Source organism: Chinchilla lanigera, unplaced genomic scaffold (assembly GCF_000276665.1).
Source record: "Chinchilla lanigera isolate Chin_1 unplaced genomic scaffold, ChiLan1.0 scaffold00061, whole genome shotgun sequence".
Taxonomy (NCBI): domain Eukaryota; kingdom Metazoa; phylum Chordata; class Mammalia; order Rodentia; family Chinchillidae; genus Chinchilla; species Chinchilla lanigera.
Window position 1 is genome coordinate 10,212,143 of NW_004955462.1, and position 16,235 is coordinate 10,228,377.

Here is a 16,235-nt window from a genome sequence, read left to right on the forward strand (position 1 = left end):
TTCCTAGCATTCCACTGTATCAAATAAGGTAGGTGGTAATTTTTGTATTGATACCTCTTGGTTGTTTAGGATTTTTATTAACAACTTCCTTTCAGGCATTCTTTCTCCATTTCAAGGTACTTTGGAGAACGTATTACATTAATTTTTTATAATCCATGTTCTATAAAATTAATTGAAAAATAGATTTTAGGGTTGCATCATGAGATAATGTTCTTTTGAGAGAATCAAGAAGACTGTAACAACTCTTCAACAATATTGACAATGAGACATGATCATTCTTATAGAACTGTGGTGAAAAACACAAATTGAAACCATGCTTCCACTTGGTTTGGCTTGAGCAGGCCAGTCTGGAGGTAATGTCAAGGGTTTCATTCCTTACCAGGAACTGGATATGTTTCATCAGACCAAAGTGCCTGGCATACATCCTGAGATACTCCATTATTTTGGAGTTGTGCAGGTAGTTGGGATAATGATCGGGGAAAGGGTAGTCGCTGAAGGCTGTCATTTCTTTGGATGTGTTGCAGAACAAAGACTTGTAAATCGAAGCACATCCGCTTTCAGGTGTTTCCTACAGGAAACAAAAACATCTCATTGCTTCCAGGATTCAGAAACATAGTGAAGAATGTGTTAGGCCTGATCATACCTGGGGTATTGGGCTCATGTTTCTTTGAAAAGAACACATTTGTCAGCTTTCTGTCGTATTGCTCAACAGGGTGCGGCAATGGATTTGCTTTCTTATGATGGAAAGCAACCCTGTTTATAGTGATGCCAATAATTACATCACATCAAGATAATGATTACATTTACTAAAACATAGTGCAACTAGCAAAACCACAACAAACAAAATTGTAACAAAAACACAAGAGATACTTCCTAGTGATAATAAACAGCATCACAATCTAAGGAATTTGGTTCAAGAGAAGGAGCTGGATATTTGACTTGGCACAAAATTATCATGGAAATATGTGAAATATTAAAATATAAGAACAGGCAAAATTAGATAAATACGCTAAGTATTTAAGTGCAAAAGTGACTGATATTTAATTGAGACATTATTGTTAAGACTACATTTCCTTATTTCTGTCCATTTGGTCACAGCAGTTAGGATCTGGAATGTGTCTCGAAAGTCCATGTGGTTAAAGGAGATTTCCAGTCTATGATACAACCTTTGGCAGAGTGACTGGTAGAAGGATATTACATCATCAAGGTTGTGCCCACCAAGGAGGAACTGGGACAGCAGCTCCTTCTGTCTTCTTGATTCTCATCTTCCATGAGATTAACAGACCTCCTCCATCATGTGCCAGACCACCAAGGCTAAGTGATGATGGACTGCAACCTTGAAACCATGATACAAATTGATCTTTGCTCCTTATATTTTGATTTTAACAGGTATTTTATTACAGTGATAGAGATCTTACTAGCACATTAACCATGATATAATGCCATCTTTTCCTTCATATTAAACATGGTTACATTCATGATCACACATACCTTTCTTAATAGAGACAGTTTGGTTTTCAAAAGCATCTATTAAATAACACAAAGCTATATGCAGGGTGATCCTGTGGTTTGGAGGCAAATGTTTGAATCAGTAGTTAGGAGAGCTTCAGTCCTTTATCCAGCCCACTGAAGGCCAAATTCTCATACACAACTTTCTAAGTGTCATTTTTCTCAAATGGCTAATTTGTTACCAATATCCCAGGTAGTCTACATGGGTTTGTTAGGGAAATGAAAGGGAAGCACCTGAAAGTTTCAATTTTATCTGAATATGAGCTATTAGTATCTTGAAAAGAATGTTTAGGGAATAAATATTTTAAATGCCATCAGAGTCCTGTTTCTTAGAATGAAAATAACTGTTTTACATGCAGATAGGACCATACTTTATAAGAATATGTAAAAATTACCTCATATCTCCACAGTCCTCCAATGTCATTCCTCTGTTCAAAACATACAGGCTCAAGCCCTTCTTCCAAGCAGCACTTAATGGCACCTAACCCACTGACCCCAGCGCCAATCACTGCAATCTTTTTTGCTTTCATGTCTCCTAAAGACAGAAAAGTTGTTCAGCCTTGTTTTAAGAAGACCAAGGTTCATTGCTGTGTCAGTGTCCTATTCATTTAATATTCTATTATCTCTTTTGATGGAAATTTGCTTGTTTCAATTACAGCTTATATTGAGTTAACTTAGAATTCAAATAAAATATATTGTGTACAGACAAGATATGTTTACACATACATAAATATTTTGCTGACTCTCTATACACTTGAGTTTTGCATTCACAGATTCTATCAACTACTGATTCTATTAGGTTGAAAATATTAAAAGAAGAAATTGTATCAGTGTTGAACATGTACAAGCCTTTTTCTTGTCATCATCTCTTAAATGATGCAATATAATGACTATTTATCCAGCATTTATGTAGTATTAAATGTTATAAATTATCTAATTTTGATTCAAAGTTGAAGGGAGGATTGTACAGGTTATATACAGACATTGTAAAATTTTATATAATATATAAACATGACATTCTACAGATTGTGGTATGTGTATTTGTGTGTGTGTGTGTGTGTTTTCCTGGAACCTATCATCAAAGATTGAGAGTTGACTATATATATATATATATATATATATATATGCACCAGATTTTTGATCTTTTCATTAGAGTCATGAAAGTATTGCCCCATTTTTTTTGGTTTTTTGGTTTTTTCTCCGGTACCAGGATCCAAACTCATGACCTTGCTCTTGCCAGGCAGGCACTTTGCCGCTGAGCTAAATCCCCAGCCCCGTATTGCCCCATTTAATCAAACAAAATTTATACAAACTTTCATGTGTTTAACAATTTTTATGGTAGAAATATTGCAGACCATATTAAAGTCTATTAAAATTTGATATATTCATAATGCAAAAGTGTTATATAATAATTTACTAATAGCTACAGAAGTGCTCAGGGTGGCTAGAAACATGTATAGGAACGGGTCTTCACATTTTTAAATTTCTATTCTATTCTAGGTCTATTTTCTAGTCCATTTCTACTCAGTTGGATCAGATGAACTACGCATTATCAGAAGTGCAGAAATTGAAACAGAACAGACACATTGAGCTATATTTTGTCTCTTCACTTGGTAAATTGACATGAAATCTTTTGGGGCTTTTGGTTTTGACTGCTGTGAAGGGAAATTATTAGAAGGAATATACTCATTCTTTATTGCTTCAAAGTCAACATGCCCACCTGTCTTCAAAACCCTTGGGAATCACTTCCTCATACCCAACATCTGATCTCTGGCACCACCCTACCTCTTGAACATCACCATTATATTACACAGCACATTGTAATCTTGCTATGTCAACACATTTCTGCTTTTTCCATCCCTTTTTTGTTCAGAAAGTCTTCTCTTTCACATATTACCCAGTGATGACTATTCATCAAGGCTCAGCTCTGTCAAATGGGAGAAACAATCTTGATGTTCAGATGTTATCGCTTCATTGAAGTTTTTCTTGACCAACATCAGTACCTACTCTGAGAACTTTTACTCTAATAAGATAGAAAACACTGAAGAAATGGACACATTTCTAGACACCTATGAATTACCAAAGTTGAATTAAGCAGATCTTAAAATCTAAATAACCCAATATCAGTTGATGAAATTGAAAATGTAAACACTTACCAGCAAAGAAAAGCCCAGGTCCCAATGGATTCACTGCTGAATTCTACAAGAAATTTAGAGAAGATCTAATGCCTTTACTTGTCAATCTCTAATGAAACTGAAAGGGAAACAATACTTCCACAGTCATTTCTAGGAGCAAGTATTACCCTGACACCAAAGCTAGAGAAGGCAATACTCAGTTTAAAACTTTTCTCAAGTTTTCTAGATTTCTGTTTCATGACATCATTCTGAGTGTGTCATACTAACTAGATGGTGCAGCTCTGAGGACAGAGCCAGTACCATTCTCTTCGAGTTTTCTCATCATACTGTCCCAAGACAGTACAGGGTCTCAGTGATGGAGAAATGGGCTAGCCCCACTAAGGTCAAATCCTTATCTCAATCTGATTTTGATGGGGAAGGAGATTCCTGCTTCTCTGCCATTTTAGGTACAATCTTGGGATACTACTTCTGTTTTCTCTTCCTTTTGCATTCTCATTCGCTTATCACAGGGGAGATGGAATGGCTCCTGTGATGACTGAGGTGGCTGTTGATGTCTTTTGGATGAAGCAAGCCTGCAGCCCTACCTGCTTTGACTGAGACTTTCTTCCACCCTTCAGAGATCTGAACTACACTGTGGTCATCCATGCAGTTGATGTGATGGGCATTCTGAAGAATTTATCCTTTCAGTTAGTTTCCAATCTCTAGACTTGAGGGACAAGGATTAAGAGTTCCATTCAAATTGTAGGTCAAGCCACATTCTCCAATCCAGCTTGAATGAGAAGCTCTGCACTTAGGCCAATAAAGCCAGTTTTATGCTATGCTCCTTCCTCACTTGGTTAGAACCAGTAAATGAATGATACATACTTATGTTGCTAGAACCACCACACTGATATCTGTTGTAAATATATTTCTTCCTTTCCTTTTCTTAATAAGCACATTCTATATTAATTTCTAAATGGAATTTATAATTTATTTAATCTTGGAATGCATATAAACACATACTGTTTTAAATTTCAACTTAATATCTAGAAATCACTATTCATATACAGCTATTACAGATTATGATCTGTCACAATGAATCTAGTAATTTTTTTCATTCTTTTATTTTCCATCCCATGTGCAAGGTATAATTGCTATTTAAAAATTATGAAACACTAAATTAAAAAGAAAAAATATACATTCTGTCAATAGATATCATTCAATATACATATATATAGTTCTATCTATCTATCATCTATCTATCTAATCTATCATCTGTCTTCTACCTATTTAACTTTAACATACTATTTATCATATTTCACCTGTTTTTTTTATCTAACAACTTTGTGGACATATTAGCATATATAAAAGGGTTTTCAGAAAATATTTGTTAAAAGAATTAATACAATTTATTGCATGAAAAATTTATATTACATAATGTTTCTATTATACAATTTAGATTTTTCCAGATTGTCACTATTACAAATAAACTTATATTTTCTGACTTTTCAAAATATGTTTTTCTGGCTACAAAAGTTCTGCTACTTTATTTCCCCTTCAGTCAATTGAATCTTCTTCAGCAGGTTATGAGAACACAGGCTTTTCTCTTGGTATGTTTGCTAGGAACACATAAGTAACTGATTCCTGTCTGGTAAATGGTACCAGTGTTTCAATAAATAAATGAAAATCATGCAGTGCACAAAAGTGAAGTAAAAACTAAACAATGTGTTGGAAGGGCAGTATATATTACATTTCCATCAAATTTTTAAGGGGCCCCCAACTGAGTTTCTGTCAGTTCTTCATTTCATTGTTCTTAGACCCTGTTTTTGCTCAATCCTTAATTTCATGTCTGTATGAAATTATTTTCCACTCAAAAATGTATGAATCATAGGAAGAAATAGTTGCCAGACACAGAGGTTTGATTCTATCACCAAGGTGAAAGTGTGAGTTTACCACCAAGGAATTTTGTTTACTCCAGGAAAGGAAAGAGAAGTACAGCAACAGGTACGACATATAGGAAAACATAAGTGCTACGACTCTAAAGGCTGTATTTCCTGCATACAGTCTTTCATTTGTTCAACTCATGTCTCAACCTAGGACAAATAACTGAGAATCAAGAAATCCTAGCAATTCTGGAACAAACTGTTTCTGTTGGAAGGGTGGTAAAAACTGGTGCAATAAAGAAGTGGGGTGGAAGAATGCAGAAATTCCAGTATCCCCAGCTTGCTAACCATAATCTTTTGTTGCCCTAGAGGAAAGGGTTTTCAATCCTTGAGGGTGGGAGGAATTAGCCTCTTCTGGATTTATGTGTTATGCAGTTGTGTGATTGAAGTTTCTGTCCTGGACTCCTCAGGTGTTTATGTGACAGGGGCAGGTGCTGCAGGAGCTCACCTCCACTGTCCTTGCTATCCAGTGCTCTGCAGTTTGCCCAAGGTGCCCACTCAACCTCTAGGGAACCTGGGCGCTGCTGGTATCTTCCAATTATCAGACTTTTATATACTTACCTAGTCCCTTTATTTCAAGGGGAGTAGGGTAGGACGCTTATAGCTGTGCCTGGAAGGACCCACCTTTTTTTTTCCTAAGGATATATAATTACTGTAGACAGAGATATAACTGGCATTAGTGAAACCTGAAGGACATATGTCTCAAATTTCTCCCTTTGGAGCTCTCAGCAAAAGAGAAGCACCCTTTCCCACGCATCTTCTCAGAAATCTGTAATAACAAAGTAGTTCAGAGTCATTTCCAAAGTGGTATGTCTTTACCCTACGACAAGAATCTCCAGAGAGACAGAGCCATGAGAGTATCAGTGAACATATAGATATAGATTAGATATGGATATTAGATGCAGCTATGGATATAGATATATGAGAGGGGTTTATTAGGGGCATAGACTTACATGGCAGTGGAGGCTGAGAAGTCCCACTTTCAGCTCCCTGAAATCTGGAGACTCTTTAGGGCTGGTAGTTTGGCTCAGTCCAGATCTGGAACTGTCAGAATCAAGGAAGCCGATGGTGTATCTCTTTCTGTGAGGCTAAAGACATGAGAACCCAGAGAATTTATAGGCTATGTCTCAGAGTACTGTATTGAAAGCCTGGCGCTCTGAAGCTCAAGGGCAAAAGAGTGTCTCAGCTCTGGGAGAGAGTGAAAAGATCAGTCTCTCTACCTTTTGGTTGTATTTATTCTCCCAGACCTTTGGATGTGCTGCCAACATTGAGGGTGGGTCTTTCCCATTTGATCCACTCAATCACAGCCCCATATCCTTGGAAACACTCCCACAGATCTGGCACACCTGGGCAGTACCATCCTTCTAATCAAATGCTAAGCCATCTGGATTTCTTTTCCCAGAAATTTAACAGAAGAGGAATGGGTGTGATACATACTAAGCTTTGATAATATTAATATATTACCTGCTAATTGGTAATCTGTTAATCCAGTCAAGTTAACATCTAAAATTAACTATCACACCCTAACCTGGCACTCATTTATATCTCCTTAAATCACACATAGTCTCCACATAATGCCAATAAAAAGGTAGTAGTTCTTTCTAACATGATACAACTATTCTGTACCTGAAAGAGCACTATCTCTTCCCAAAAGAGGAGTTAATATTCTTGTATAATCTTTACCCTTCTATTGATGTCCCATTAATTAAGTACTATGATGTAAAAATAGGAACACTTAAGTACTGATAAAAAGTAACAAATCTTACATTAATAAAATAATAAGTTTAATGCAAACAAGTATATTTCATATTCAAACATTCCCACGCACACAAACACACAAAATATATTCATTGAAAACAAGGAGGAAATTGGATAATTTCAGTGGTAGTTTCTGTAACTTGTCATGGGACAGAGAGGCATAAAACTACTTTGTTCTACATGTTTTAATTTTTGCCTGAAAGAAAAATATCCTAATAATTTAAAAAGAGAAAATTCTTTACAAGTATCATAAATATCTTTACATCATTCACTCATGTGGAGAGGTCTATAAATATAGCTCTTCCTCAAATATCTTTGTCCCCAATTTTCCAGTTATATTCTTTCAAGTTCCTGACCATCCAGCCAGACCATTGGTGATGGCCCATGAATCAGTATACAGTCTCTCACATGGCCACTTTTTCTTTCAAGCAAAATGTACAACCAGCTGTACTGTCCAAAATTCTACCCAGTGTGAAGAGTTCCCTTTACCTCTGTCCTTCAGGGATGTCCTGGAAAGGGGCTGTAATACAGCATCTGACCATTTTTGGGTGGTGCCTCTGTTATGAGCAGAATCTTCTGTAAACCAGTCATCTCTTCCCATCAGCCAATTATATTGTACACTTCATGAGGGCATAGGCACATGCTGAAAGACCAAAAGCAGTGTAGCAAGGATGACATTCAATATCCATTTCTCTATATATGGAGGGAATAACATGATACTGCCTCACCCTCAATAGGCAATACCTTATTGAATGTTGAAATACCACAGGCGGGCTCAACAAAATCAGATCACTCCTGTTCTTCATCATCTGACATCACCCTGTAAGATATAACCAAGGCAGTGACATAAAAAATCAATCCATCCATTCATCTATCCATCCATTCATCCACCCATCAAAATTATAGTTTTTTTGATTGTCTACCTAGCAAATTTAAAATCATTTAAAGATCTATTATAACCCATCAAAGGGCTAAGTTCTTATTACACAATAAATGTACATAAAGCATATCTACCTTAACACCCAGAAGTAATCAGTTGACAATACAAACGGAAGTCTATTTTAGAAATAAAAATTAGAAACTAAGAATAAACTTAGGTAGAGACATAAGATTATGGAAACAATTAATGCATAAATAGTATCACATTCTCTATTATTGAATTATTTATGAAATTATAACAATTGTTCCAAATTCCCCTAATGGTGCTCATCAATATAAATTTATTGCAACGTGCCCAGAGGTGTTTAATTGAAATAAATGCACATTCTCTTAAACTATTCTTTACTTGATCATACATTTGGAAAACATATGAATTTTACTTTGATTCTGAATATGCCTAAAGTTCCCTTTGTTTCCATGATCTCAGTTCTGATAAAGAATGCAGTAATTCTTCCCATGTGTCCCAATGATCCTTACTTGGGACATTGCCAGTTTTATAGCTATGACAACCTATGGGTGTTCAACTGGGGGCGGGGAGAGACATATTCCATTTCTAGATTGTTTCTGCACAGGTCCCCCATGTACACTGTTTACCATGATGTCATTAAAGTTATTTTAGGAGCTAGCATTTAGGAGCAAAGTATATAAAGAGAAAAATGAAATTGCTTCTACTAAAAATATTGTATATACTTTATGTTTCATAATGTTTCATTACTTTTCATCTAATTCTTAGATTCTTAATCTTTTGCCGTTTTTTAAACAAATGGCTAACTATTAATTTCTATCTTTAAAATTTAATTTTCCCCCTTCTTTCTTTTCTCTTTTCTCTCATCCCAGTTGTTCTTTCCTCTTGAGCAGTTACTTTCTCTTTTTCAACATCCATTGTACCTCCTAGATTTTATTTACTCTTTCAGGTTCTTACACTAGTGAGATAATACAGTGTTTAAACATTCAGGTCTGATTTATCTCACTTATAAGTATGTATACACAGGATAGCTAACATAGTGATATTACTGAGTTTTGTTGCTCTATTGAAAGGAACAGTTAATGTTGAAGTGTAGGATCAATCTTACATGTCTATATTTGTGTATCTCAGTACCCAAATTGAAGATATCAATATATAATACAACAACCATTGCTAACTTTCTATCACCTTGCCTGACATTCTATATTGCTTGCATTGTTTTTGTGCTATATTCTAAATGTATGTTTGTTAAGATGTTTTCCTTCATCTTTAAAATAAAAAATAAATAAAATTTTATCTTTTATTCATACATGTTTGCAGTACATAATGATTACATTCCTCACAGGGCGTGGGTACATGCCCATAACATATCTTAATTCTATTTTTATCCCATTCCCTCCCCTTCATTCTTCCTGAATCTCTTGATCCCCTCCCCCTTTGAGAAAAATCTCTCTACTTATTATTATCTAATATTTATTTTGCTCTTTATTCATACTTTGACTTTCTCATAGAAACCATGAAATATTTCAGCTTGTGTGTCTGATTTATTTTGCTTAACATAATGGGCTCAAGACGCATTCATTTTCCTACATATGATTCAAGTTTATCTTTCTTTATAGCAGAATAGTACTTCATTGTGTATAAATACCACATTTTCATAGTGCATTCATCTAATTATGGACATATATGCCCCTTCTAAGATTTAGCTATTATGAATTGTGCTGCTATAAACATGGTTATGCATGTATCACTATGATATGATGACTTGAACTCTCTTGAGTAGATACCTAGAAGGGTAATAGCTGGGTGAAATGGAATCTACAGTTTTAGTTGTTTGAAGAATCTCCATATTTGTTTCCATAGTGGTTGTATTAGTTTACATTCCTATCAACAATATAGCAGGGTTTCTTTTCCCCCTCAGCCACACAAGCATTTACTATTGGTTGATTTCTTGATGGTAGCCATTCTTTCTGGAGAAAGATGGAATCTCAGTGTTTTCTTTTAATCTCAGTGTTTTAATTTGCATTTATTTAATGGCCAGCAATGTTGGACATTTTTAATGCACTTATTGGACATTTGTACTTATTCTTTTGAGAAATTTCTATTCCTTTTAGTTGTCCAGTTTTTGAAGTTTTTTTTTATTTTGGAGGTCTAATTTTTTTCATTATAAGTTTTAAAGCTTGATCAGTACATGTGTGTAGTACACAATTTTTGCATTCCTTGTGGGAAGTTGGTGCATATACATGTCTTAATTCATTTTTCTTCCATCCCCTGCCCTTTGCCTCACTCCTCTGCATCTCTTGAGCCTCTTTCTCTTTGTGATTGATCTATCTCCTTACTTACTATTACCTGTCTTTTATTTTATTTTTCTGTTTATTTTTACTCTGGGTTTCTCAGGTAAGAAGAATCATGCAGTATTTAAGCTTGTGTGTCTGACTTATTTCACTTAAAGCTATGATCTTAAGGTACATCTTTTTTTGTTTTTTCAAATGATTCAATTTTTTTTGGCAGAGTAGTACTTCACCAGGTGTGAATACTGAATCTTCTTTACTTATTAATATGTTGATAAATATGTGGGCCACTTCTAAGATTTTGCTATTATGAATTGTGCTGCTATGAACATGGTATGCATGTATCACTGTAACATGATGTCTTTAACTCTTTCAGGAAGATACTTGGAAGGAGAATAGCTGGGTCAAATGCAATTACAACTTTCAGTTTTTTGGCGAATCTCTATTCTAGTTTCCAAACTGGTTGTATTAGTTTACATTCCAACCAACAGTGTAGAAGTGCTCCTTTTACTTATTATCCTTTCTAGTATTTGTTATTTGATTTCTTGATGATGGTCATTCTGTCTTTTAATTTATATTTCTCTAATAGCCAGTCATGTTGAGTATTTCTTCATGTATTTATTTTACTTCCTTGTCCTTTCTATTTATTGTACTGTTTGTATATTATGTAATGCACTTCCGTGAAGTATTTATTCGTTTCTCTTGTGCATTTTTTGACTGGGTCTTTTATTTTAGGAGGTCTATATTTTGAGTACCTTATATATTCTAGATATTAGCTCTATATGTGAGGAATATCTGGCAAAATTTTTTCCCATTCTGTAGGCTGTGTCTTCACTCTGTTGGTTGTTTCTTTTGCTGTGCATAAGCTTTCTAATTTGATGTGATTCTATTTGTTGATTGTGGTTGTTATCTCTTGTATAACCAGGGTTCTGTTCAGAAAATCCTTGCCTGTACCTATGTCTTTAACAGTTTTACCTATTTTATTCAGAACATCAAGTATTTCTGTTTTAACATTTAGATCTTTGTTCTATTTTGATTTTAGTTTAGTACATGGTGAGAGATATGATTCAGTCTTCCACATTTGGATAGCCAGTTTTCCCAGCACCATTATTAAAGAGGATATCTTTCCTGCAGTGCATGTTTTTGACTGCTTTTACAAAGAGTGGATAGCTGAATGTGCCTGGGGTTGTTTCTGCATCCTCTATTTTATACCACTGATTAGCATGCCTGTTTTTGTTCTAGTATCATGCTGTTTTTATCACTGTAGTTTTATAATAAAATTTGAAGTCTGGGCTATGATGTTTTTGGCTTTCTTCTTGTTGCCAGCATTGTTTTTGTGATTCTGGGTCTCTTTTGGTACTACATGAATTTTAGAATTACTTTTTGTACTTCTGTGAAAAATTCTGTTGGTATTTGATTAGTATTGCATTAAATCTGTTTATGAATTTTGGTTGAATATATTGGTTCTGCTTATTCATGAACAAGGAATATATTTCTATTTTCTGATGTCCTTTTTTTCCAGAGTACTGTAGTTTTTGCTATAGTGTTCTTTCACTTGCTTGGTTAGGTTCTTTACTAGGTACAGTACTTAATTTTTCTTGATGCTGCTGTGAATGGTATTGATTTCCTAGTATCTGTCTCAGGAAGTTTATTATAAGAATGCTATTGGTTTTTTGTGTTGATTTTGTGTCCTGCTATGCTATTGAATTTGGTTATTAATTCTAGGAGACTAATTTATTAGTTTTAGGAATTTTTTGGATCTTCTATGTAGAGTATCATGTTGTCTACAAATAATGGTAATTTGACTTCTTCCTTCCTTATAGATATTGCTTTTACTTCTTTCTTTTACCCAATTGCTCTTGCTAATGTTTCAAGTGATATATCGAATAAGAGGGTGAGAGAGGATATTCTTGTTTTATTCTTAATTTTAGAACGTAAGGTTTTAGCTTTTCCCAATTTAATATGATATTGGTGCCAATGGTGGAAGAATGCCTGTAATCCTAGCACTCTAGAAGATGAGGAACAAGGATCACTGTGAGTTTGAGGCCAGTCTGGATTATAGAGTGAGTTTAAGGCCAGCCTGCACTGTAAAGTGAGATCCTGTCTTAAAAAATGATATCATGATGACAGTCAGTTTGTCATAAATGGCTTATCAATTTCAGATAAGGTCCTTTATATCTGTATTCTTCAGGGGTTTTATGAGTGGATGTTTGATTTTGTCAAAGGCTTTTTCTGCATCAATTGGGATGATCATTTGATTTTTATTTGTCTTGGTTACTTCTCTCTCATGGCTGGGACAAAATACACAATGCCCAAATTAAAGAGGGAAAGGTTTATTTAGCTTACAGTTTTTGCAGGTTTCAATACATACTTGGCTAGCCCCAAGGCAGGGTAGCACATGGCACAGGGCAACAGTTCATGGTGACAGCAGATAGCAAAAGCAGCAAGAACAGTAGGGAGGAGTAGCAGCAAGCATCCTCTCTCCCTCCCTCACACGGTACGTAAACTATCCATCCCAGGCCAGGTGTAGCACTCAAACCCATAATTTCAACATTGGACCATGAATCAATCATAAACTCTAGAAGTGCACTCCATGACTGCATGAGGCTTTGGGGGGACATTCAGCCACAGACCAGGTGCTTCTAGATCTGTATTCCTCAGAGGTTTTATGAATGGATGTTTGATTTTGTCTAAGGATTTTTCTGCATCGATTGGGATGATCTTTTGATTTTTATTCTTGCTTCTGTTTATGTAATGTATTACATTCATTGATTTGCATAGATTAAGCCTTCCTTGAATCCCTGAGATTAACTTCACTTGGTCATGCTCTATGATCTTTTTGATAATTTGTTGCATAGTGAATAATAATAATAATTTGTCAGCAGTGAATCCATCAGGTCCTGGGCTTTTCTTGGTTAAGATTATTATTATTCATTATTATTATTATTGTTGTTGCAGTTGTTATTATTGTTATTATTACTACTTCAATTCCATTGCCTGTTACTGGATTATTCAGGATTTTTATATCTTCTTGCTTCAGTTTTAGTCATTGCTATGGTTTTTGTCTAGATGTCCTGCCCAAAGCCTCATGTGGTCATAGATGGAAATTTTTCAGAGGTGACTGGATCTAGACTGTGTAATGCTGGGATTGATTCATAGGGCAATGCTCAGATCAAGGGAACTAGAATTAAAAGTGTGAGTGCTACCTGCCCTAAGTAGCCTGGATAAGATATAAGGGATAGAAATAGCTATGGCCATCCCATGCTTGCTTGCTTTTGCTATCTTCTGCTTGCCATAACTCATTATTCTCTGCAATGCCCCTCTGCTAAGCCACCCTGCCTTGGAGTCAGCTGATTATGGACTGAAACCTCAACAAAGTGTGAGCTCAATGAATTTTTCCCCTTTTAACTTTGGGTGTTGGGTATTGTGTCTCAGCAGTGAGAGGAAAGTAACTAAGACTGTAATCTGTCTGTCTATCTATCAACCATCCATCTATCTACAATCTATCTGTATAAATCTATTATTTTTTCTGAATTCTCCAATTTATTAGAATATAGGTTTTTGAAACTGTTAATAATCTTCTGGATTTTAGCAGTGCCCATTGTGTTCTCATGTTTTTCATTTTCAATTGTATTGATTTGTGCCTTTTCTTTTCTCTTTTTAGTAAGATTGGATAAGTGTTTTTCTATTTTATGGAGTTTTTCTATTTTATGGAGCTACATAGATATAGTTCTTTGATTAATTCTTTATTTTTTTCTTTCAATTTCATCATTTTTTGCTCCAGTCTTAATAATTTCTTTCCTTATACTAGTTTTAGGTCTGGATTTTTTTTTTTTTACCTTGAAGTGCAACATTAGGTTATTTACTTGGACTTGTTATATTTTTCTGATGTGGGTATTTATAACTATAAATTTCCTGCTTAGAAATGTTTTCATTGTGTCCTATAGGTTCTGATATGTTATACTGGCATTATCATTTGACTAGAGGAACTGTCTAATATCTTCTTTTTTTGTGACTCTGATTATTCAAGTGTGTACTGTTTAATTTCCATATGTTTGCATAATTTCTTTTCATTTGCTATTGATTTCTAGTTTCACTGTGCTGTGATATGATGATATGCATGGAATAATTCTGAGGTTTTTCATTTACTTAAGCATTCTTTGTTCACTCATATGTAGTCTGTTTTGGAGAAAGTCCCATGTGTTGCTGAGAAGAATGTGCATAAATTTGTTGCTGGGTGGAACATTCTCTATATATCTATAAAGTCCATTTGTTCAAAGATTTACTTCAACTTTGATATTTCTTTAATTTTTGCATAGTTGATAAGTCTGTTTGTGACAGTGGGGTATAGAGGCCTCCCAATGTAATTGTGATGGTGTTTATCCAATCTTTTATGTCTGGTAGTGTTTGTTATATGAGTTTGGTGTGCTGGAGTTTGGTGAATGAATGTTTATATTTTTAGCTAACGTCTACTGTGTGTCATTTCTGAGCTCACTAGGGTAACTGTTTATTTATTTTCACATACTACTTTCTCTTCCTGGAAGGCATGTTCCTATCCATGTTTGCCTGAAGAACTCTTAGGTCTCTAGTTTCCATGTGACTTCTATTACTACATACATCTTGACTATTCTGGAGAGTCAGCACACATTCTTTTGTATTTACACTGTGTTATATAAACAAGTTTGTGCAATGCTCATGATGGTACCATCATTAAAATTCTTAGAATCCAAAGACTTTCATACACACTTGTCATCATCTGTTAAATACTTGAAAAATCCTGTAAAGGCAGATACTTTTCTGTGTAATGGCCATTACAGACCATGACTCCCTCAAAGACATAGGTTTTCTGCTTCCCTTGAGCTTCTACTGCATTTCATTAGCCAAAGGATAAAAAATTAGGGTGCTTCATTACATTGCACACCTTTGGCTAGGAAGAAAAGGATAAATGCAGCCGTAGTTCTAAAGCTTTAGTTTTCACTTTACTTTTCTCCCTAGAATTCTATTTTGACAAATAAAATAGGGGGTAGTTTGTCTAGTTATAGTTGCTGGTTCTTCAGGATTTTTATGCACAGTGTCCTAAAAGCATTGCTTCCCAAGAATTAAGGTGCTTTGGAGAATAAAACTCATTAACATTTTTTCTATACTACATATTCTATATTTAATAAAATTAAGAGAAAATTAAATTTAAGGTATAAGTATTTAGACTATGCATCCTTGGAGGGAAAAATAAGAACCATAACTCTTCACTAATACTGAGAATGAAAAGGCACATGATAATTCTTTCAGAACTGTCTTAGTAACTTTTCTCATTGCTAAGACCGAGTACCCAACACCAAAATTTGAAGGAGGAAAGGTTTACTTTGCTTCATAGTTTGTAGAGGTTTCAGTCCATAATGCACTGGCTCCGAGGCAGGGTAGCATGGCACAGGGGCATCACAGAAGAGAAATAGTCCATGGCAAAGCAGGGCAGGCAGAGAGCAGCCAGTAGTAAAGTAGCAAGCAGTTAGTAATGACCAACAACTCTAGCACCCTCTTTTTTTTTTTTTTTTTTTTTTGGTTTTTCTCCGGTACCGGGAACCGAACTCATGACCTTGCGCTTGCCAGGCAGGCGCTTTTGCCGCTGAGCTAAATCCCCAGCCCCTTCACCCTCTTTTTGTCTCTTATATTTTATCTAGGCCACCCACCCTTAGGGTAGGTAGCATTCACACCATTAATC

At 35.1% G+C, this 16,235-nt stretch overlaps 1 protein-coding gene across 1 annotated transcript in view; it reads right to left on the reverse strand.

The window, feature by feature from the left end:
- The window catches only part of LOC102003218 (dimethylaniline monooxygenase [N-oxide-forming] 5-like), a 29,635-nt gene extending 27,596 nt beyond the window's left edge, over nt 1–2,039 (reverse strand). Inside the window, exons 1-2 of the mRNA XM_005398324.1 lie at nt 1,905–2,039; nt 380–568 (exon numbers count right to left, since the gene is read on the reverse strand). Of these exons, the coding sequence (XP_005398381.1) occupies nt 380–568; nt 1,905–2,039 (324 nt within the window). The remainder of the gene's footprint in view (nt 1–379; nt 569–1,904) is intronic.
- Between the last annotated feature and the right edge of the window lie 14,196 nt (nt 2,040–16,235).